The following is a 25,255-nucleotide window of genomic DNA, read 5'->3' on the forward strand; positions in this document are numbered from 1 at the left end:
TGAACATCTGGAAGTTCATGGTTCACGTACTATTGAAGCCTGGTTTGGAGAATTTTGAGCATTACTTTACTAGCGTGTGAGATGAGTGCAATTGTGCAGTAGTTTGAGCATTCTTTGGCATTGCCTTTCTTTGGGATTGGAATGAAAACTGACCGTTTCCAGTCCTGTGGCCACTGCTGAATTTTCCAAATTAGCTGGCATATTGAGTGCAGCACTTTCACAGCATCATCTTTTAGGATTTGAAATAGCTCAACTGGAATTCCATCAGCTCCACTAGCTTTGTTCATAGTGGTACTTCCTAAGGCCCACTTGACTTTACATTCCAGGATGTCTGGCTCTGGGTGAATGATCACACCATCATGATTATCTGGGTTGTGAAGATCTTTTTTGTATAGTTCTTCTGTGTATTCTTGCCACCTCTTCTTAATATCTTCTGTTTCTGTTAGGTCCATACCATTTCTGTCCTTTATCGAGCCCATCTTTGCATGAAATGTTCCCTCGGTATCTTTAATTTTCTTGAAGAGATCTCTAGTCTTTCCTATTCTATTGTTTTCCTCTATTTTTTTTGCACTGATCACTGAGGAAGGCTTTCTTATCTCTCCTTGGTCTTCTTTGGAACTCTGCATTTAAATGGGTATACTGGAGATCAGTGGAGAAATAACTCTGAAAGAATGAAGGGATGGAGCCAAAGCAAAAAGAATACCCAGCTGTGGATGTGACTGGTGATAGAAGCAAGGTCCGATGCTGTAAAGAGCAATATTGCATAGGAACTTGGAATGTCAGGTCCATGAATCAAGGCAAATTGGAAGTGGTCAAACAAGAGATGGCAAGAGTGAATGTTGACATTCTAGGAATCAGCGAACTAAAATGGACAGGAATGGGTGAATTTAACTCAGATGACCATTATATCTACTAGTGTGGGCAGGAATCCCTCAGAAGAAATGGAGTAGCCATCATGGTCAACGAGAGTCCGAAATGCAGTACTTGGATGCAATCTCAAAAACGACAGAATGATCTCTGTTCGTTTCCAAGGCAAACCATTCAATATCACAGTAATCACAGTCTATGCCCCAACCAGTAACGCTGAAGAAGCTGAAGTTGAACGGTTCTGTGAAGACCTACAAGACCTTTTAGAACTAACACCCAAAAAAGATGTCCTTTTCATTATAGGGGACTGGAATGCAAAAGTAGGAAGTCAAGAAACACTTGGAGTAACAGGCAAATTTGGCCTTGGAATACAGAATGAAGCAGGGCAAAGACTAATAGAGTTATGCCAAGAAAATGCACTGGTCATAACAAACACCCTCTTCCAACAACACAAGAGAAGACTCTATACATGGACATCACCAGATGGTCAACACCAAAATCAGATTGATTATATTCTTTGCAGCCAAAGATGGAGAAGCTCTATACAGTCAGCCAAAACAAGACCAGGAGCTGACTGTGGCTCAGACCATGAACTCCTTATTGCCAAATTCAGACTTAAATTGAAGAAAGTGGGGAAAACCACTAGACCATTCAGGTATGACCTAAATCAAATCCCTTATGATTATACAGTGGAAGTGAGAAATAGATTTAAGGGCCTAGATCTGATAGACAGAGTGCCTGATGAACTATGGACTGAGGTTCTTGACATTGTACAGGAGACAGGGATCAAGACCATCCCCATGGAAAAGAAATGCAAAAAAGCAAAATGGCTGTCTGGGGAGGCCTTATAAATTGCTGTGAAAAGAAGAGAAGTGAAAAGCAAAGGAGAAAAGGAAAGATATAAACATCTGAATGCAGAGTTCCAAAGAATATCAAGGAGAGATAAGAAAGCCTTCCTCAGTGATCAGTGCAAAGAAATAGAGGAAAACAACAGAATGGGAAAGACTAGAGATCTCTCAAGAAAATCAGAGATACCAAAGGAAAATTTCATGCAAAGATGGGCTTGATAAAGGACAGAAATGGTATGGACCTAACAGAAGCAGAAGATATCAAGAAGAGGTGGCAAGAATACACAGAAGAACTATACAAAAAAGATCTTCACGACCCAGATAATCACGATGGTATGATCACTGACCTAGAGCCAGACATCCGGGAATGTGAAGTCAAGTGGGCCTTAGAAAGCATCACTACGAACAAAGCTAGTGCAGGTGATGGAATTCCAGTGGAGCTATTCCAAATCCTGAAAGATGATGCTGTGAAAGTGCTGCACTCAATATGCCAGCAAATTGGAAAACTCAGCAGTGGCCACAGGACTGGAAAAGGTCAGTTTTCATTCCAATTCCAAAGAAATGCAATGCCAAAGAATGCTCAAACTACCGCACAATTGCACTCATCTCACACGCTAGCAAAGTAATGCTCAAAATTCTCCAAGCCAGGCTTGAACAATATGTGAACTGTGAATTTCTTGATGTTCAAGCTGGTTTTAGAAAAGGCAGAGGAACCAGAGATCAAATTGCCAACATCCGCTGGATCATGGAAAAAGCAAGAGAGTTTCAGAAAAACTTCTATTTCTGCCTTATTGACTATGCCGAAGTCTTTGACTGTGTGGATCACAATAAACTGTGGAAAATTCTTCAAGAGATGGGAATACCAGACCACCTGATCTGCCTCTTGAGAAATTTGTATGCAGGTCAGGAAGCAACAGTTAGAACTGGACATGGAACAACAGACTGGTTCCAAATAGGAAAAGGAGTACATCAAGGCTGTATATTGTCACCCTGCTTATTTAACCTATATGCAGAGTACATCATGAGAAACCCTGGGCTGGATGAAGCACAGGCTGTAATCAAGATTGCCAGGAGAAATATCAATAACCTCAGATACGCAGATGACACCACCTTTATGGCAGAAAGTAAAGAGGAACTAAAAAGCCTCTTGATGAAAGTGAAAGAGGAGAGTGAAAAAGTTGGCTTAAAGCTCAACATTCAGAAAAAGAAGATCATGGCATCTGGTCCCATCACTTCATTGCAAATAGATGGGGAAACAGTGGAAACAGTGGCAGACTTTATTTTTGGGGGGCTCCAAAATCACTGCAGATGGTGACTGCAGCCATGAAATTGAAAGATGCTTACTCCTTGGAAGGAAAGTTATGACCAACCTAGACAGCATATTCAAAAGCAGAGACATTACTTTGCCAACAAAGTTTCGTCTAGTCAAGGCTATGGTTTTTCTGTGGTCATGTATGGATGTGAGAGTTGGAGTGTGAAGAAGGCTGAGTGATGAAGAATTGATGCTTTTGAACTGTAGTCTTGCAGAAGACTCTTGAGAGTCCCTTGGACTGCAAGAAAATGCAGCCAGTCCATTCTGAAGATCAGCCCTGGGATTTCTTTGGAAGGAATGATGCTAAAGCTGAAACTCCAGTACTTTGGCCACCTCATGTGAAGAGTTGACTCATTGGAAAAGACTCTGATGCTGGGAGGGATTGGGGGCAAGAGGAGAAGGGGACAACAGAGGATGAGATGGCTAAATGGCATCACTGACTCGATGGACGTGAGTCTGAGTGAACTCCGGGAGTTCGTGATGGACAGGGAGGCCTGGCTTGCTGCGATTCATGGGGTCGCAAAGAGTCAGACACGACTGAGCGATTGATCTGATCTGATCATTCCTTTTCTCCTTTTATTTTTGCTTCTCTTCTTTTCACAGCTATTTGTATGGTTTCCTCAGACAAAGCAAGAGTAAAGACAGAGATGTAGAGAACAGCTGTGTGGATACCAAGAGGGAAAGGTTGTGGCAGGAATTGGGAGATTGGGATTGCCATATATACACTATTCATGTTATGTATAAAATAGATAACTAATGAGACCATACTGTATAGGGAACTCTACTAAATGCTCTGCGGTGACCTAAGTGGGAAGGAAATCCAAAAAAGAGGATATATGATTCACTTTGCTGTACAGTAGAAACATTATAAAGCAACTGTACTCCAATAAAAATGTTTAGAAATTACAAAGCTGTTCTTGACAAGTCTGAATTTACAGTCTTTGTTCTTCAAAGAGAATAGAAAGCACTAGGATTAAGAGAAAGAAGAAAACAGGGTTTAATTGGTTTTTTCCCCATCTCAGGATCTCCTCTCAGTATAGTTTCCTGGTTCCTTTTAGGTTGTTCCAACCTAGGAGCTGGAAACAGACAGCAGAGGTCAGTAAGTGCTATGGACTCTAGAAGTTAGTCATAGTGTCTGCAAAGCTATAAAAAGGGCCGCAAGATTTTACCAAACCCAACACCGTGGCAAACTAGCTTGACGGTCCCATCATTGTCTAACTTAGTCTAACTTCCTATTGGTCCTTTCCACCTATCGGGAGACCCACATCAGCGGCTTCCCTGGCGCATGCGCATCACTTGCTTCCGGCCACGGTGTGCCGGTCTTTCCGGCCCGGTGGAATTCCTACACGATTTTCCTGGGTGTTGCGTCTTTCGTGAGAAATGGCTCCGGACTCGGGTTCCTTTCTGGAAGGACCTCCCTTAAAGCTGCTACCCGTAGATACTAGGGATCGAGGCACCCAGCGCTGTCGTCTGGGCCCTACCGCCCTCCGCGCCTTAGGCGCCCACCTGGGCTCGGCGGTGAAGATCTCGCTGCCTGACGGTGGCTCCTGCCTGTGCACCGCCTGGCCGCGGCGGGATGGAGCGGACGGCTTTGTGCAGCTGGACCCGCAGTGCACGAGCCCGGGGTCGGCAGTGGGGGCGCCGGGGTCTGGGGGGATTATTAACCTGAACCGACTCCGCTTAGTGCCCTGCCCGCCCCTTCGGCGCCTCGCGGTGTGGCCGGAGTTGAGGGAGCAAGCGGGCGCGTCCGGTGCCCCGAGTCCAGCCGCGGTGCTGGAGGCGGTGCAGGAGCTGCTGAGGAACCGTCCAGTCTCTCAGGGCCACGTGGTGGCCGCTCCTCCAGGCGCTCCGGGTCCAGTGGCCGCCCTGCACATCGTTAGCGGGGCGCCCAGCCCGAATCCGGCTGGGCTGGTCACCCCTCGCACCCATATCAGTCTGAGCGAGGTGCCTCCGTCGGAAGAGGAGCCGCAGCCCGAGGTGCCCCTGGGAGGCCTTTCGGAGGCGGCCGACTCGCTGCGGGAGCTCCTCCGCCTGCCGCTCCGCTACCCCCGCGCCTTGGCCTCGCTGGGGCTAGAAGTGCCACGCGGGGTGCTCTTGGCCGGCCCCCCGGGAGTGGGCAAGACCCAGCTAGTGCGGGCAGTGGCCCGGGAGACGGGCGCAGAGCTGCTGGCGGTGAGCGCCCCAGCGCTGCAGGGCGCCCGGCCCGGGGAGACGGAGGAAAATGTGCGGCGGATCTTCCAGCGCGCCCGGGAGCTGGCCAGCCGCCGTCCCACCCTCCTTTTCTTGGACGAGGTGGACGCCCTGTGTCCCCGGCGGGGCGGCCCACACCAAGCCCCCGAGAGCCGCGTTGTAGCCCAGGTGTTGACGCTGCTGGACGGCATCGGTGAGGACCGCGAGGTGGTGGTTGTGGGATCCACCAACCGGCCGGATGCTCTAGACCCAGCGCTGCGCAGACCTGGGAGGTTCGACCGAGAGGTAAATAAAGGCTCAGCCAGTTAGCTCATTGCCCCTGAACCCGGCCTCATCTGGCCCTGGTTGGCTGCCCCGAGGCGTTTCCCACTTAGCTTTGGAAGTCAAGGAGACTGGAGTGGGGCTTTTATTTAGAGAACCCGTTCTCTGGTTTACAAATGATTTGCGAGCCAGGACCCTTTCCCTCCCAGAGTCAAATTGCTCTGAGAAGCCAGGGGGCCGTTTGGGATTGTTGTGCAGGCCCTGAGAATGAATACTGTTATCAATAGCGTTAGTTTTTAAGGACTACTACAAGCTATTAAACTCTTAGGATTTGGAATGAGAATCTAAAGTAGAAGGATAGCCTCAAGAAACAAATGTGTTGAAATAAGAAAGAATGCTGGGAAGAACTAAAGCAAAGTAGACGTTAACTCTTCTATCTAGATTTATGCATTCCTTGTCTGAATGCCAGCATCCTGTACCACAGTTGTTTAGTTGCCAGGAAGATTGAATATTCAAAATATTCAGATATTCAAGTATTATTTTATAAACTTCAGGCCTAAATTGATTCTTGATTTCTGTTAGTTTGAATGGTGGTTGTAATATTTGAACTTTATGATAGAATTGTAAAGAGACAGCTGATAATTGCAGACTTTAGCATAATCTGTTTAGAACTTGAGTGGATTTCTTCTTCACACCATCTAATACCTGTCTGCTGAATAAGCTCCATAAGGGCAGGGACATAGACTTTCTGGTTTACTGGCACCTAGAATGTGATAACCCACTCCAGTGTTCTTGCCTGGAGAATCCCAGGGACAGGAGAGCCTGGTGGGCTGCCATCTATGGGGTCGCACAGAGTCGGACACGACTGAAGCAACTTAGCAGCAGCAGTAGCAGCAGAATGTGATAAGGGTCTCAAAAATAACAAAATAAAAACTTCCTGAAGTTGTTGCTGTTGTTCAGTCACTAAGTCATGTCTGACTCTTTGCAACTGCATGGACTGCAGCACACCAGGCTACCCTATCTTTCACTGTCTTCTGGAATTTGCTCAAACTCATGTCAGTGATCGGAGAAGGCAATGGCACTCCACTCCAGTACTCTTGCCTGGAAAATCCCATGGACGGAGGAGCCTGGTAGGCAGCAGTCCATGGGGTCTCTGAGGGTCGGACACGACTTCACGACTTCACTTTGACTTTTCACTTTCATGCATTGGAGAAGGTAATGGCAACCCACTCAGATGTTCTTGCCTGGAGAATCCCAGGGACGGGGGAGCCTGGTGGGCTGCCGTCTATGGGGTCGCACAGAGTCGGATACAACTGAAACAACTTAGCAGCAGCAGCAGCATGTCAGTGATGCTAAGTAATCATCTCATCCTCTCTTACTTCCTTCTCCTTTTGCCTCCAGTCTTTCCCAGCAGCAGGTTCTTTTCTAATGAGTCAGCTCTTTTTATCAGGTTGCCAAATTATTGGGGCTTCAGCGTCAGCATCAGTCCTTCCAGTGAATATTCAGGGTTGATTTCATTTAGAATTGATTGGTTTGATCTCCTTGCAGTCCAGGGGACTGACTCTCAAGGGTCTTCTTCAGCGCCACAGTTCGAAAGCATCATTTCTTAGGCACTCAGCCTTCTTTATATGGTCCAACTCTCACTTCTGTACATGACTACTGGAAAACCATCAGTTCAGTTCAGTTCAGTCGCTCAGCCATGTCTGACTCTTTGTGACCCCATGAATTGCAGCACACCAGGCTGCCCTGTATATCACCACATCCAGGGGATCACTCAAACTCACGTCCATCGAATTGGTGATGCCATCCAGCCATCTCATCCTCTGTCGTCCCCTTCTCCTCCTGCCCCCAATCCCTCCCAGCATCAGAGTCTTTTTCAACGAGTCAACTCTTCGCATGAGGTGGCTGAAGTGTTGGAGTTTCAGCTTTAGCATCTTTCCTTCTAAAGAACACCCAGGGCTGATCTCCTCCAGAATGGACTGGTTGGATCTCCTTGCAGTTCAAGGGACTCTCAAGAGTCTTCTCCAACACCACAGTTCAAAAGCATCAATTCTTCAGTGCTCAGCTTTCTTCACAGTCCAACTCTCACATCCATACATGACTACTGGAAAAACCATAGCCTTGACTAGATGGACCTTTGTTGGCAAATTAATATCTCTGCTTTTGAATATGCTATCTAGGTTGGTCATAACTTTCCTTCCAAGGAGTAAGCGTCTTTCAATTTCATGGCTGCAGTCACCATCTGCAGTGATTTTTGAGACCAAAAAAGTAAAGTCTGACACTGTTTCCATTGTTTCCCCATCTATTCCCCATGAAGTGATGGGACCAGATGCCATGATCTTCATTTTCTGAATGTTGAGCTTTAAGCCAACTTCTTCACTCTCCTCTTTCACTTTCATCAAGAGGCTTTTAGTTTCTCTTCACTTTCTGCCATAAAGGTGGTGCCATCTGCATATTTGAGGTTATTGATATTTCTCCCGGCAATCTTGATTCCAGCTTGTGCTTCTTCCAGCCCAGTGTTTCTCATGATGTACTCTGCATATAAGTTAAATAAGCAGGGGGACAATATACAGCCTTGACGTACTCCTTTTCCTATTTGGAACCAGTTTGTTGTTCCATGTCCAGTTCTAACTTGCTTCCTGACCTGCATACAGGTTTCTCAAGAGGCAGGTCAGGTGGTCTGGTATTCCCATCTCTTTCAGAATTTTCCACAGTTTATTGTGATCCACACAGTCAAAGGCTTTGGCATAGTCAATAAGGCAGAAATAGAAGTTTTTCTGAAACTCTCTTGCTTTTTCCATGATCCAGCGGATGTTGGCAATTTGATCTCTGGTTCCTCTGCCTTTTCTAAAACCAGCTTGAACATCAAGAAATTCACAGTTCACATATTGCTCAAGCCTGGCTTGGAGAATTTTGAGCATTACTTTACTAGTATGTGAGATGAGTGCAATTGTGCGGTAGTTTGAGCATTCTTTGGCATTGCATTTCTTTGGGATTGGAATGAAAACTGACCTTTTCCAGTCCTATGACCACTGCTGAATTTTCCAAATTTGCTGGCATATTGAGTGCAGCACTTTCACAGCATCATCTTTCAGGATTTGGAATAGCTCCACTGGAATTCCATCACCTCCACTAGCTTTGTTCGTAGTGATGCTTTCTAAGGCCCACTTGACTTCGCATTCCCGGATGTCTGGCTCTAGGTGAGTGATCATACCATCGTGATTATCTGGGTCGTGAAGATCTTTTTTGTATAGTTCTTCTGTGTATTCTTGCCACCTCTTCTTGATATCTTCTGTTTCTGTTAGGTCCATACCATTTCTGTCCTTTATCAAGCCCATCTTTGCATGAAATGTTCCCTTGGTGTTTCTGATTTTCTTGAGAGATCTCTAGTCTTTCCCATTCTGTTTTTTTCCTCTATTTCTTTGCATTGATCATTGAGGAAGGCTTTCTTATCTCTCCTTGATATTCTTTGGAACTCTGCATTCAGATGTTTATATCTTTCCTTTTCTCCTTTGCTTTTCACTTCTCTTCTTTTCACAGCAATTTATAAGGCCTCCCCAGAGAGCCATTTTGCATTTTTTGCATTTCTTTTCCATGGGGATGGTCTTGATCCCTGTCTCCTGTACAATGTCACAAACCTCAGTCCATAGTTCTTCAGGCACTCTGTCTATCAGATCTGGGCCCTTAAATCTATTTCTCACTTCCACTATATAATCATAAGGGATTTGATTTAGGTCATACCTGAATGGTCTAGTGGTTTTCCCTACTTTCGTCAATTTAAGTCTGAATTTGGCAATAAGGAGTTCATGATCTGAGCCACAGTCAGCTCCCGGTCTTGTTTTTGCTGACTGTATATAGCTTTGACTATGTGGACCTTTGTCGGCAAAGTAATATCTCTGCTTTCTCATTTGCCATTTAGATTTTTGTCATAGCTTTCTTTCCAAGGAGCAAGCATCCTTTAATTTTGTGACTGCATTCACTGTCCACAGTGATTTTGGAGCCCAAGAAAATAAAATCTGTCACCGTTTGCACTTTTTCCCCTTCTATCTGCCATGAAGTGATGGGGCCGGATGCCATAATCTTAGTTTTTTGAATGTTGAGTTTCAAGCCAGCTTTTTCACTCTCGAAAGTAAGGATTTTCTCATAATCAGAATCTAAGATACATACTTAAGAGTACCTAGTAATAGTTCCAGATTTGTTCACTAAATTATTATACATATTTGTGAGGATAAAAAAAATATTTTTAAGCTGTAAATGTTTTCTTTTCTTGCTTTGCACATAGGTTGTCATTGGAACTCCCACTCTTAGACAAAGAAAGGCAATTCTACAAGTGATTACTTCAAAGATGCCTATCTCTGGTCAAGTTGATTTGAACCTCCTTGCAGAAATGACAGTTGGCTATGTTGGCGCAGACCTGACTGCACTCTGTAGGGAGGCTGCCATGCAGGCTCTGCTTCATAGTGAGAAGGTAAGAAGTATTGGTTTATGACTTACGTTAACCTTTTTATTAACGTAACAAGTTAATTTGGGGACTTAAAAAAGTGGTAAGTACCTTTTCTTAAAACTTTTGACACCTTGGACATCTGCTTCTTATATGTATTTTTACATCTGAATTCCATATATAAATAGTGTATGACTGAAAGTGGGGACAGAGAGCTGACTTCTCTAGGTCGGCCGAGGGCATGTCCCCATTCTCCCATACTAACTCTTTAGTGCTAAAGCCCAGTGCAATAAGGAAAAAGACACTGTGACCCCAGAAGGATCAAACATGTGTCTTTAAAATTTTTGTTTTATTTTGAATGTACTTCAGACTTAGAGAAAAGTTGCACAAATAGGACAAAGAATTTTTGCATTTTCTTCACCCAGATTCTTCAAATGTAACGTTTTACCCCCTTTGCTTTATCATACTCTCTTCATGTGTATGAATGTTTATGTATATATACTTACACTCTCAAATGCAGCCAAAATGCCCACATAGCTTTGAAAAGTTGAGTGTTTATTTCCTAAAATCAGACTAACCAATAGTACAAACAATAATCAAGGTGAAGAAATTAATACCAACTTTTACTTAATCTATATAGACCTTATCCAAATCTCACCATTTGTCCCATTAATTTCCTTTGTAGCAAAAATTTTAAAAGGAAAAAAGAAAAAAAAATATTTTTTGATCCAGGATTACACATTGCATTTATTAGTTGTCATGGTTTCTTAATCTTTAATCTAGAAACTTCTTCAGTCTTTCTTTTATGACTTTAATAATTTTTAAGAGTACAGTTCAGTTGTTCTGTAGGATATTCCTCAGTGTAGGTTTGACTGATATTTTCTCATGATTTGATTCAGGTTTTGCATTTTTGGCAGAAATATTCCAGAAATGATACTGTGTTCTTCTCATTGTGTCTGTTAGGTAGAAATGATATATCTTTGTCCTGTTACTGATTTGGTATCTTAGATAAGGTGGTTATCTCTGAGATTCCCTATTGTTAAGATACTGTTTTTCCCTTTGTTATCAATATGCATCTTGTAGGGAAAAGAACCTTTTCTTACTCTGGAGAAGATTAAGTGCCTGGAATTTTACTTAAATTCATCTTTGACATTTAAATCCTTAATTCATGAGTGCCTTTTGAAAAAATAGTTGGGATATTAACTTAAATATAGTAGTTTTCAACACTATAGATTGGAAAATCTGTTCACTTTGTATGTAATAAGTCATCCTGAGTCCCTAAACTCCTCCAGAAAAAAATTAATTTCATTGTGCTAGGGGTTCTGTTGTAACACTTAAAATTGTCCTTTGATCTTACCCCTAATTTTGAGGGGTTTTTTTTTGTTTTTTTTTTGTTTTTTTAAACCATAAAAGGATGATTTATCCTAGATTTTGAAAACATTTTTACCTAATTAATTTATATCCTTCCTCATCTTCTTTTCCTTTATTTTTACTCTTACACTGAAGGTAGGGAAGGAATTACATGAATTTTAAGTCCTCATCTTTGGGGTTTAGAACCAGAAGTGCTTAAAGATTTAATGACAAGGCCCATGTGTGAAGATGTGAGAATATATGCCTCTTGAAGGGAGGACAAGAGTACAGGATGTGGGAACAGAGGTTTACATTTAGAATTCCCTCTGCTTTGAAGTTCCAGGTTTGACCTAAAGCACCTTGGCTTAGGTGTCCAGCCAGCTGCAGTTGTCCTAGGGTGGAGCCCACTGCTACTTCAGGAGGGCCTGCCCAGGCATAGTTAGCACAGGTGATGGCTGAGTTCATGAACAACCAGGGGAAGTGGAAAAAAGAAAGGCGAAAAGGAAGAATGGATGGAGGCATCTGGGCAGGTACTGGTTCCATCTATTTCTTTTTCCATCTCCAGGCAGCTGAGGAGCTGTTGCTGCCTCTATTACAGGGCAGATGAGGACACATTAGAGTTTGTTCAGCTTTTTGTCAAGTATGTCTAGTAAAGCATTGGAAATACAGTTTAACACATAAACATATACACATGGAAGGGAAAGGATTTTATCTGCCTGAAAGGGTTATGAAAATCAAGTGAGTAATATATACACACTAATGATCTGGAAGTGTAAATGGGATTTTCAAATGTTAGTTGGTGTTCACCTAAAGTGTATTAGTATTCATTTACCCAATATCTGATACTGTTAGCTAGTAAAAAAAAAAGAAAAAAGATGCTATTTAAAAAAATTATTTAATAACATTCTTTGTGAGAAATTAAACAAGATAAAAATTGTCTGGAAGCTCATCTCCCAGAGATTATAATTATTAACATTTTTAGGAACACTGTTAAGAATAGCTCTGTATATACATATTCACTTATTTAATCTTACATAAATGGGATAAAATAGTTTGTTATTGAAAATGGGAATTTTGGGACAACTAAATATTCAGAATTTGATGTAAGGGTAAATACTTAAATATAATACAGATATTACAAATAGAAATATGAATTTTTAATAGCCAAAAAGAAGATAGTTGACTGAGCATTTTAGAATGGCAAAACAATACTATTTTTAAAAAAGATGACAAGTTCAAAAGCAAAACAAACAATACTATAAACAAAGGCAAGGACACGAGACAGACTGGGAAAAATACTTCCAGCCCATGACAAAAGACCAATTTCCTTAGTATGGAAAGAAGTCTTACAAAGCAATAAGACCAATCTGAGAGAAAATGTGTAGTAAAATATGAACTGATGAACTGGTAGTTGACAGTGAAAGGATTACAAATGACTAATAAACATGAAAAATCCCCAACTTTCTTTAAAGATTAGTCTTTTTTGATTCTTTCTCTTTTAAAAACTTATTTTGAAATAAAACTTCAGGGAAAAAATTTTAAAAATTAAACAAAACTTCTAGGAGAGTTGAAGGTAGAGAACTCCTGCTAATTCCTTTATCCAAACTGACAAGTTTTTAGCATTTTGCCATATTAGCTTTATCCTCCTCTGTTTTCTCTCATCTCTTTGTCTCTCTGTATATATACAGTTGATTTTTGAGCAACATGGGTTTGCACTGCTCTAGTTCACTTCTACATAGATATTTTTTGATAGTAAATCCTGCAAGTAGTGCATGATCCAGGACTGGCTGAACCCACGGATGTGGGGAACAACGGATTTGTTGGGCTTCCTCTACTTAAATGCGGATTAACCTCCATGATGTTCAACGGTCAACTGTATACATATACACATTCTTTTTTTTTCTGAATCATTTGAAAATGGGTTGCATGCATCTTAACCTGTTATCTCTTAATATTTTAGTGTCCATTTCCTATGAACGAGTATGTATAATCTCATTATATTCAGGAAATTTAACACTGATCAAAATGTTGTCAGATCTACAGTCCCTATTCTGATTTTGCTGGCTGTTTCATTTTGTAGCACCCTTTTCCTTCAGTGTAGAATTTAGTCTAGGATAATGTATTATGTCTAGTTTTTGGTTTTCTTTAATTTTGAACATTTCCATAGCACTTTCTCGGGTGTGTGCACGACATCTTGACATTGACATGTTTAAAGATTTAAAGTCAGTGATGTTATAGAGCATCTATCAGTTTGGGTGTATCTGTTTCCTCCTAGTTAGGTTCAGGTTATGCAAGCCCGATAGGAACACTGCATTGAATGTTAGTGTGTCCTCCCGAGGATGTCATTTGTGGAGACGTAGCGTGACCACCTGCTCCTCACTGGGGGTGCCTCTCGTGGGTGGCTGGTGCGATCAACTAGTCAAGCGTTGGTCCAGTTTGTCTGCTTTGGAGTTGTTATTTTCCCCCTTGCAACTAATAAGAAATCTGTGAGGAGACCCTCTAAGACAATGCAGGCATCCTGTTCCGCGTCAGACTTTCTCTCCCCTAGATTGGCATCCACTGATGATTCTTGCCTCAAATAGCCATTACTGTAATGGTTGCAAAATTTATTTTCTAATTCCATTATTCCTTTTACCTCACTCTTGATTGAAGAAACTTAATTATCGCAATAGTAAACACCATGTCCTCTGTCACAATGGCAGACATTTAAGGTTTGGTCATGTCCAGTGTTAGAGAGGTGTGGGGAAAACAGCTTCATATTATTGATACAGCTTGGAGCACATTTTAATAGTAGCTGTGAAAATTGTAAGTGTGCATACTTTTAAGCACAGTAATTCTATTTTGAGGAAAGTCTTATATAAAATACTTGAACATGTGTACAAAGACATTCAGTTGCAGCTTTGTGTTTAGTACCAAAAGACTGGAAAACCTCTGTTCAACAGAAGGGTGTCATTAAAATACTCATGCAATATTATGCAGTTGTCAGAAAGAATGAGGTATTATTGTATTCGTGGACATGAAAAGATTCCTGAGAGATGAAAAAGTACAAATTAATGTGTACGGTATGGTCCCATTTGTGTCTCTCTTTGAAAGGATATACATATGTCATAAACATACTGGAAGAATACACAGGAGACTGTTGACATTCTCTGGGGATGAAGATTGGTGGGAGTTGGGGAGACATTTAACTTTTTCATACCATGTATTATAAATTTCTTTATAGTGACAAAAAAATAGATGTATAAATTCAAATGAGGATCACAATAAAAAAGTAATCATGTTTGTGTGCCACAAAAAAGGCCCACCTGATTTTTGGTTTGATTTCGCTTTTTGGGGTGGATTACTTCAGAACCAGGACAATCCGACGATTGATGAAACTGACTTCCTTGAAGCTTTTAAAAAGATCCAACCCTCATCATTTCGAAGTGTCATTGGACTGACAGACATCAAACCTATTGGCTGGGAGCAAATTGGTGGCCTTGAAGATGTAAAACTGAAATTAAAGCAGGTGAGATAGAGACTCTGCTTAAGCCAGTAGAGTATCATGGTCTAAGTGTAATGCATTTGTGGTGTAAACAAGTGGCACTGAAACTTACGGATGCTTTTACTAATGCGAAGCTAACATCCGGATCTAATGATCGCTTTTCCGTCCTTGTTTAACTGGACTCTGCAGACCTCAAATGCCATTTTTCATACTTTGTTTCTTCACCTTTTTGTTTAGTTTTTGCTCCAAAGAGTTTCTAATTTAGATGAAGGATCAGTAAACTCTTTCTGTGGAGGACCAGAGAGTAAATAATTTAGGTTTTATGATCTCTGTTGCAGTCATTCAACTCTGCTATCACAGCACAAAAGCAATCATATGTAATGAGTATTTGTGTTCTGATGAGATTTTATTTATAGACACTGAAGTCATAATTTTCACACCACAGAATATTCTTTTTTTTTTTTTTTAACATTTAAACATGTAAAATTGATTCTTAAATCATGGACTGTGTAAATACAAATTCTTCATTCATAGGCCTGAATTTACCCCGAGACTGGTAAAAACACAAATTTATAATTAACAGTCACTTTGGCCTGAGTAGTTACTTGATACTGATTCTCACAGTGGCTGTTGAGGGTCACAGCTCACCGGATTTTCTTACCTGCACTGCAGTTCCAGAAATTAATTTTTCCAATTCCCTTTTGGGTGATCCTGCCATAAGAAAGTAGTTTCTCAAATCGAGCACACACAAGACTAATTTGTAAGTATCCATTATAATTTATTTATCTTAACTAGGAGCTGTATCTACAGTGAACCCTGGAATCCTTGTATCCATGGATAGGCACATTTTGTTGTTGTTGCTAAGTCATTAAGTCATGTCTGACTCTTTGTGACCCCACAGATTCAAGCACACCAGGCTCCTGTGTCCTCCACCATCCCCTAGAGTTTGCTCAAATTCATGTCCATTGAGTCGATGTTCCTCTCTAACCACCTCATCCTCTGTCACCCCCTTTTCCTCCTGCCCGCCCTCTTTCCCAGCATCAGGGTCTTCTAGTGAGTCGGTTGTTTGCATCAGGCGGCCAAAGTCTTGAAGCTTCGGCTTTAGCAACAGTCCTTCCAGTGAATATTCAGGGTTGATTTCCTTTAGGATTGACTGGTTTGATCTTCTTCCAGTCCAAGGGACTCTGAAGAGTCTTCTCCAGCACCCGTTTTTTGACACTCAGCTTTATGGTCCAACTCTCAAATCTGTACACAACTGTTGGGGAAAACCACAGCTTTGACTATCCAGACATTTGTCAGCTGAGAGATATCTCTGCTTTTTAATAGATATCTAAGTTTGTCATAGCTTTCCTTTCCAGGAGCAAGTGTCTTTTAAGTCATGGCCTCAGTCATTGTCCACAGTGATTTTGGAAGCCCAAGAAAATAAAATCTGCCACTGTTTCCACTTTTTCCCTTCCTATTTGCCATGAAGTGATGGGACCAGATGCCATGATCTTAGTTTTTTGAATGTTGAGTTCTAAACCAGCTTTTTCACTCTCCTCTTTCACCCTCATCAAGAGGCTCTTTAGTTCCTCTTCACTTTTTGCCTTTAGAGTGGTATCATCTGCATATCTGAGGTTGTTGATATTTCTCCCAGTAATCTTTATACATATTTATATGTGTGTATGTATATATATGTGTGTGTGTGTGTGTGTGTATGTATGTATGTATGTATTTGACTGTGTTGGGTCTTAGTTGCATCATACAGGACCTTCCATCTTCATTGTGGCATGTGGGATCTAGTTCCCTGACCATGGATTGAACCTAGGGCCCCTGCCTCGGGAGTGTGGAGTCTTAACCACTGAACGTCAGGGGTATCCCTCTCCCGGTGGTCTTGATTCCATCTTGGGTTTCATCCAGCCCAGCATTTCACATGATGTACTCTGCATAGAAGTTAAATAAGCATAGTGACAATATATAGTCTTGTACACCTTTCCCAATTTTGAACCAGTCACTTTTTCCATGTCCAGTTATAACTGTTGCTTCTTGACCTGCATACAGATTTCTCAGGAGGCAGGTTAGGTGGTCTCATATTCCCATCTCTTTCAGAATTTTCCACAGTTTGTTGTGATCCACACAATCAAAGGCTTTAGCATAGTCAATGAAGCAGAAGTAAATGTTCTTCTGGAATTCCTTTGGTTTCTCCATGATCCAACAACTGTTAGCAATTTGATCTCTGATTTCTTCTGCCTCTTTGAAATCGAGTTTGTATGTCTAGTCACTTTAGCCAACTGAAGTCTAGGTTGAAGGATTTTGAGCATAACCCTGCAAGTGCGTGAAATGATGCAATTGTATGATAATTTGAACGTTCTTTAGCATTGCCCTTCTTTGGGATTGGAATGAAAATTGACCTTTTCCAGTCTTGTGGCCACTGCTGAGTCTTCCAAATTTGCTGACATATTGAGTGCAGCATTTTAACAGCATCATCTTTTAGGGCTTGAAATAGCTCAGCTGGAATTCCGTCACTACCACTAGCTTTGTTCATAGTAATGCTTTGTAAGGCCCACTTTACTTCATACTCCAGGATGTCCAGCTCTAGATGAATGACCACACCATCCTGGTTACCTGGTTCATTAGGACTTTTTTGTACAGTTCTTCTGTGTATTCTTGCCACCTCTTCATCTATTCTGCTTCTGTTAGGTCCTTAACCATTTCTATCCCTTATCATGCACATCCTTACATGAAATGTTCCCTTGATATCTCCTATTTTCTTAAAGCACATTTAAATACGCTCTAATTTTTTTATATGCTCTCATTTAATCTTCACAAAATAGCCATACTTTCCTGTGAGACACACGGTCTTCCTTTAGCTCTGAGATGTTAGGCTTTCCTACCTTTTTGAGCACTCCTCTCCCTTACTTTAAATGTTAATTCTCCAAGCTCCCAAGAGTCCTCTTTTTGCATTTTCTAAGTGAGTCCTTCATCTCTCATCTCCTGAAGCGTGTCCCAGGCTTCAGCTGTCTCCTGAAAGCAGCTAACTCAGAAATCTTTATATCCAGTGCAGATAGTTCTTTTGACCATCAAAACTACTTAACTCCCTGCCTACTAAATAACTTCCAGGGATCTCGGATTCAGCATGGCATGTCCAGAGTTCAACTTACCAATTCCATCTCTACAGCTGGATTCCCTCTCCCAGTGAAGACAGCCAGTTGCCCCATCCCCTAAGTCAGAGACCTGTCTTCTAAATGGATGTCATGTTGCATGTCATGTACCTTCCCCTCTGGACTTCCCCCCTGCATAAAGCACACTTACACTGTATGTTTCAAGTCCATCCCACACACATGATCTCTGCTGCCTGTGACACATCCAGCCTTATGATTTTTGTAGTCTGAGTCATTGCACTCATTGACCACTGCTAAGTGGTTTCCTTCCCTCTGGTTTCATTTCCTTCTAGTTCATTCTCCATACTGCTTCCTCATTGTTGACTAAAACTGTGAAGGCCCAGTGTGATCTGACTCCTACTTCCATTTCAGCTCCATCACTCCTTGCCTCCCATGTCCTCCACTCTGTTCTGCTTACCACTGGGAGATGGATGGTTTGATGTGTCTCTGTATATATTTGTTCCTTGTCCACGGAATGCCCTACTCTGGCCTGGTTGGTAGTTTTTAAGCCTGTCTCCCCGATTACAATAGGAGTTTCTAGTACGGGGATCTTGTCTTTTTTTGTAGAGGCAATGTATCAGTAGTTAAGAACTCATGCTCTTGACCTACACTATCTGGGATTAGTCTTAGTTCTGCTACCTCACTCACAATAAAGTAATAAGGCCTGGGCAAGTTACTTTACTTTTTAAGCCTGAGTTTCTGCATCTCTGAAATTATGATAACAAAACCATCTACCTCAGAGGTGTTGAGGATTTATTTATAATTCAGCTAACATTTAATGAGTGCCTACTTTGTGAAGGTGTCATTCTAGGTGATGGGGATTTAGAGGTGAACTTTGCCTGCATTCCAGCAAGAGCAGAATGACAAATTCAACAAGGGAATACAGTAATTTCAGATAGCAAATGAGTTAGTGCTCCAAAAATAAAAAATGGATAGTAGCATAGAGTGCCTAGGAGGAGGAAGGTCTGTTTTAACTACAGTGGTTAGGGAAGACCTCTCCAAGGAAATGACTGTTGAGTGGAGACCTGAGTGATGCAGAATAGCAAATAAAGATCGCAAGGGAGTGTTCAAGCAGAGAGACTAGCAGGTAAAGGCCCTGAGATGGGAACAAACTGTGGGGTGTTCGGGTGATGGGTTATGTTAGGCCTTGTAAGCAGTGATAAGTTAGGAGTTTGGATTTGAATATTGTAATTCTGACAAAAAGTCATTGAAAGATTTTAAGCAGGAAGTGATGTGACCTCACTTATGTCATAAGCTCACTGGCTGCTGTGTGGAGATTGGACCCCATATCCAGCTCATAGCAGGTAGCTGAAGATTGTTGAATGAATTTATTGAATTTTTTTTTTTTCCACATTATACTAAAACAACTGTCTCCTTTTGTGTCCTGTCTCTTTTTGCGTTCTTGTAGAGCATTGAATGGCCTCTGAAATTCCCTCGGGAATTTGTTAGGATGGGCCTGACACAACCAAAGGGAGTTCTCCTATATGGGCCCCCTGGGTGCGCCAAAACCACACTGGTGAGGGCCCTGGCCACGAGCTGTTGTTGCTCTTTCATTTCAGTGAGCGGAGCTGATCTCTTCTCGCCTTTTGTTGGAGATTCAGAGAAAATCTTGTCTCAGGTTGGTTGGTTTATTTTCCCTCATGTAGTTAAGTTTACTTTTGAATTTTTGTTTCATGCCTTAAGGATAAACCTTATTTTTTTAAATGTAACTGGCTATTGTTCCTGTTAAGAATGTTATACCTGTTTGTGTGTAGAAAACTTAGAAAATATAGAAAAGTATAAATAGGAAATCCTCCACAGTCTCTCTACTTACTGTTAACATTTGGGTGAATTTTCTTTGTCGTTTTGTTTCCTTAGGCAGGGGAGTGAGTGGATATTATATTATATATGTATATCCACTCATTATATATATATATATATATATATATATATATATATATATATACACACACACCTATCCACTCATTATATTTATGTACTATCCACTCATTTTATATATATATATATATATCCGGGCTTCCTTCATAGCTCAGTCGGTAAAGAATCTACCTGCAATGCAGGAGACCTGGGTTCAGTTCCTGGGTCGGGAAGATCCCCTGGAGAAGGAAATGGCAACCCACTCCAGTATTCTTGCTTGGAGAATCCCATGGACAAAGGAGCCTGGCAGGCTACATACAGTCCATGGGGTCACAAGAGTCAGACACAATTGAGTGACTATACCACCAAACCACCATATATATATATCCATTCACATATATATACATATACATACATATATATCTTTATTGTGATTTAGCTTAGTGTTACCACTTTTAAAATTCAGTAATATTAAATGTTTTTTGAAAATCAGATTTTTAACCCCTGTATAATACTGTTCTTTATTTTATTTGTTCATTCCCCAGTTCTTAGACATTTAGAATCTTTCTTTTTATATTTTAAAAATTATAAATAGTAATGCAGAAAGCATTCATTCATATGAATAAGGCATGATGTATAGCCTTTTAATATTTCCACTTTTGAACAAAAGGTATTTCGACAAGCAAGAGCAAATACACCAGCAATTGTGTTTTTGGATGAGATTGATTCAATCTTGGGCTCTCGATCAATCAGCAGAACAGAATGTAATGTTCAAGATCGTGTTCTTTCTGTTCTCCTAAATGAATTAGATGGTGTTGGATTGAAGACTATAGAGAGAAGAGGAAGTAAATCAGATCAACATGGTAAATGCAAGCAGCTGGAAAAAAATGAAGAGGTATTTATTAGCCAGGATACACCAAAAATCCAGGCCAACAATAAATAGACTGCATCTATACTATCTTTTCCTATGCTGGATTCATCTCATAGATTTATATAATTTCAGTTTGACTATTAGGATTTTTACAGAGCTGGTAAAATTATGATTTAGCTGGGAAGATAAGGCAAATTTTATAATAAAGTATCTTAGATATGTGTGAATGTGAATTTTTTCCTAAGATTAGAAATGTAACTGCATATTGCTAGTGGAGAGGGGAGTTTCTTATTTCTATATCCTCATAAACTAGTGTTTTATGTGAAATGAAAGAAAACAGACTATTATTTCCAATAATCAGTAATTAAAAACTTCCAGTTTTGTTGAGGTTTCCTTGGTTCTAATGCAGTTAAAGTGACCTTTGGAGATCCTGTTCCTTCCAAAGCTTTTGTTTCTTCTTGGTGTTTCTTGTTTCCCATTTCTTAAATTGTTCCATAGAAAGAGAATCTTATAGCTCCTTAGGAAGATATGCCACTAGAATTTGAAGGGACCCATGAGGTGTTCTAATCAGTTCTCATAAAGCAGGAATTCCTTCTATAGCCTCTGACAGGTGTATACCCAGTCTCTGCTAAAATACTTGCAGATACAGGGAACTCATTGCTTTGAGAGATCACATTACTGGAAAACTGATCTGAAAATTAAGTTCAACAATTCTGAATGCTTAGCATGTGTAAGGCCTTGCTGTGGCAGCTCTTAGATACATTTTTTTAAATCTTCATCCTGGATTTATATATACGCAACTTATATTAGTTGTCATATTTTTGCCTCTGTAAAGAAAAAAAACAAAAAAAGAGGTAAAATAAATCTCCCTCCTCAAGAACATGAGAGCCAAGACTTTTCTTAGGTATACTATGTGCTAGTCAGATGCTTCTGTCTTTTCAAGTCATGCATTTAAGTTGTAATCACTCGCTGGGGCTCAGATGCATTCAGGTCAGCAGATAGGTATTCTCTGCTGTGGTGTAGAGCTTTTTTCATCAGTTCTCACATTGAGAGATGCCCCACTGGGGTTGATCACTCCCTTCACCGTGTGCATGTTGTATAGCTCTTTGATTAATAATTTGTTTCTAGGGTGCCTTGATACTGAAAAGGTGGTCTGGATAGGAAATGTAAGCATTCTAGTCTGAAGAGAACAGTATTCTCCTATTTAAAAACAAATGGACCTGCTGATTTGTAATTAAAAAAAAAATACATTTACTAATTAACAACTTATTGATGTTACTTTATGTTGTATATATTCCCTCAGCTAGAGTTTCAAGAAATTTTCAATAGCAACGTCATGGTTGTTGCAGCAACAAATAGACCTGATGTGTTAGATGATGCCTTGTTACGGCCTGGAAGACTAGATAAGATTATTTATATTCCGCCTCCAGATGAAAAGGTAATCACTGTGCACATTTACTCTGTGTGAGCATTCCTAATAACACATCAGTGTCTGAGCTCTAAGAAGACGGCAGAGTTGAGTTCGTGACTGGATGTAAGTGTACATGGTATGTGTCCTATATGGATTCTGTGTTTTTCCTTATCTAATGGCTCATCATAAATTATCATTTTCATCTGCTTTTGTTGGATACTCTGGCCCTGTTTTCAGAGAAACATAAGCCTAAAAAATGGTAGTAATTTCAGCTTTGTGGAAGAGACTCAAAATACTGAGTTTATTTTGAGTCTCCTCAAAATTATTTTGCAGCTAGAAGGGAAGAATCCTAAAGCGTTAAAGAGTTTTGGTGATTATCTGGGTGAGCACCCTTATTTTACAGTGGAGAAATCTGAGCTTACAGAGATTATATAATGTATCCACAGCCAAAGGATCAGTAAACCGTTTGTCCTTCACATCCAGAGCCACTGGCAGTGAGTGGTGAAAGACACAGAAAATGCATTCTTTATTTATCAGATTTTGAAGGGATGAAAACATTTTTTTAATCTATTTTACTTTTTAAAAATTATAAAAATATTAAAAATTTATCTTGATGTCACATTTACTTTCTTACCTCTTAAGAAAAAGTGATTCTTATTTTTTAATTCTTAAATATATATACTTTCTCTGTAATATAGAAAATTCTATGTGTTTTAATATAACATTATGTCAAACATTAAGCTTCTAAACATATTATGTTTTATTTTGTTCCAGGGAAGGCTTTCTATTCTGAAAGTCTGTACAAAAAACACGCCAATGGGGCCTGATGTTTCCTTAGAAAAGGTAGCAGCAGAAACCTGTTTTTTCTCTGGAGCTGATCTTGGAAACCTCTGCAAAGAAGTAAGTTAATGAATTAGTGAAGAAAATTTACACATTTCTGCATTTATTCAGCTCTTCATTCACTTGGCAGTATTTACTGAAAGGGAGGCACCATGGGAGGTCAAACTAGCCGCTCTGGTTCCTTACCTTCTCTTCAGGGCTTACGGGTTGATGGGGCAGGGGGTGGTGCCGAGAGGTGATACTGAATTTAAAAATGTAGTGAGTCGGGGAAGTTTAGGGTGCTAGGAAGAATACAATCCAGACTTGAAAATAAGAGAAGGTTTTCTGAGAGAAGGTGTGTGTACATTGCAAGTGGAAGGATGATTAGGGAGTTAGCCAGTCTGTGGGAGAGAAGGGGAGTGTTTGAGGCACAGGGAATAAAACGTGAAGATGATTGGAGGTGAGGGGATGACATTATTGAAGGGATGGCCAGTGGCCGGCTCACACAGGTCCCTGTAAGGCACTCTAAACTTTATCTTGAGGGCAGAAAAAAGGTCAGCCACTGTAGGTTTTTCCTTAGCAAAAACTAGTGAAAATGAGAGGATACTGCCCACTGAATTAACATACAGTGAACACACTTGTATAACTACCACTTGGGTCAAGAAAGAATGTCATCAGCATGCCAGAAGCTTTTCTGACTCTGTGCAACCCCATAGACGGCAGCCCACCAGGCTTCCCCGTCCCTCTATCACAAAAGAACCACTGTCCTGATTTCTAGCACTGGGGAGATGACTTTTGCTGCTTTTGCACTTTATATTAATGGAACCATATGGTATGCTTTTCTGTCTGCTTCTTTAACTCAAGATTATGTCTGTGAAGTTCTTTCGTGCTTTTGTGTGTAACAGTGAAAGTGTTAATTGTTCAGTCACGTCCAACTCTTTACGATCCCATAGACTGTAGCCCGCCAGGCTCCTCTGTCCATGGAATTCTCTAGGCAAGAATACTGGAGTGGGTTATTCTTTTCTCCAGGGGATTTTCCTGACCCAGGGAGTGAACCCTGGTCTCCTGCACTGCAGGCAGATTTTTTATCGTTTGAGCCACCAGGGAAGCCTGTGTATAACAGTGGTTTGTTCATTTTCTGTTTCTTTATGATCAGTGCTGTGTCCTGTTTAAAAACTCCTACTCTGAGATCAGGAATACAGTCGCTCATCCTTTTTTTTCTTTTTTTTTTATATTGGAGTATAGTTGATCTCATCTATACTCCAATATAGTTGTTCTGCACTCTGCTCCACCCCCCTGACACCCCGCCCCCCGCCCCCGCATTTAAGGCTAGAATGTAATGTAGAAGGAAAGTTGGTCCACTGAGAAGACTTAATCACTTTAACTTTTTAGCTTAATATTTTTATTGCCAGGAATATTGAAATTCTGTGAAGTGAGACTGAGATTTTGATGTTCAGATTTTAAACTATTACCATATATCATAAAACAACAGTGAAGCATATTTATTATTTCCTATTGTTTGTCTTTTATAGGCCGCCTTGCTGGCTCTGCAAGAAAATGGACTGGAAGCGACCACAGTGAAACAAGAGCACTTTCTAGAATCACTTAAGACTGTAAAACCGTCCTTAAGTCATAAGGATTTGACTTTATATAAAAACTTATTTCAGAAAAAAGAATTTTCTATCTTAGAAGATATTTAAAAATTATTTTACATATCTGCTCAAGGCTTAATTGAAATGTGAATATGCACTATGATTTGCAACTTAACTTTGTGTGTATTATTTCCTATAAATAAAAAAACTTGTGCCTGATAGGCTAAGATTTCATACAGAAAAGTTAAAAGAATAAGGCACTCATATACTTTTAACTCAGATTCACCATTTTTTTTTTTTTTTGGCTGTGCCAGGTCTTAGCTGTGGCATGTGGAATCTAGTTCCCTGACCAGGAATTGAACCTGGGGAGCTTGGATTCTTAACCACTGGGCCACTGGAAGTTCCTCTAGATTCATCAGTTTTTACCATTTTGCCACATTTATCTCCTCTCTCTCCCTCTTTCTCCTCCCCTCCACAGTATTTTTTATGAACTATTTAGAAGTAGATTTTATACATCACACATCTTTATCCTTTTAATACTCCACTGTACATCTCGTATAAATGAGGTTATTTTCTTATATGACCACAATGCAGTTATCACATTCAAGAAATTTAACATCGATAACAGCATTTTAATCTACTGATTAATGAATGTCATCCATTGTTCCAAAGTGATTGTTTTTCCATTAGAAGATCTAGTCTAGGATCACGCATTCCACTTAGTTGTCGTGTCTCTTTAGCCTGTCTGCCTCTTAATCTGAAACAGCCCCTCAGCCTTTCTGAGCACCCTTGACACTTTTGGAGAGTCCAGA

At 40.6% G+C, this 25,255-nt stretch overlaps 1 protein-coding gene across 4 annotated transcripts; it reads left to right on the forward strand.

Moving 5' to 3' along the window:
* Positions 1-4,216: 4,216 nt before the first annotated feature.
* SPATA5L1 (spermatogenesis associated 5 like 1) lies at positions 4,217-24,662 on the forward strand. Of its 4 annotated transcripts, XM_006076315.3 has the most exons (8): positions 4,232-5,502; positions 9,761-9,946; positions 14,619-14,777; positions 19,302-19,511; positions 20,421-20,645; positions 21,925-22,059; positions 22,807-22,932; positions 24,384-24,662. In XM_006076315.3, exons 1-8 carry the CDS (start codon positions 4,408-4,410, stop codon positions 24,549-24,551), a joined length of 2,304 nt encoding a protein of 767 aa, XP_006076377.1. In that variant the 5' UTR covers positions 4,232-4,407; the 3' UTR covers positions 24,552-24,662. The 4 variants fall into 4 exon arrangements, 2 of the variants coding, with proteins under 2 accessions (XP_044780913.1, XP_006076377.1); XR_006542749.1 differs by lacking the exon at positions 24,384-24,662 and having other exon boundaries at positions 4,217-5,502; positions 21,929-22,059; positions 22,807-22,834; XR_003112296.2 differs by lacking the exon at positions 24,384-24,662 and having other exon boundaries at positions 4,219-5,502; positions 21,925-22,168; positions 22,807-22,834.
* The last annotated feature ends 593 nt before the right edge of the window (positions 24,663-25,255 follow it).

Source organism: Bubalus bubalis, chromosome 11 (genome assembly GCF_019923935.1).
Source record: "Bubalus bubalis isolate 160015118507 breed Murrah chromosome 11, NDDB_SH_1, whole genome shotgun sequence".
NCBI lineage: Eukaryota > Metazoa > Chordata > Mammalia > Artiodactyla > Bovidae > Bubalus > Bubalus bubalis.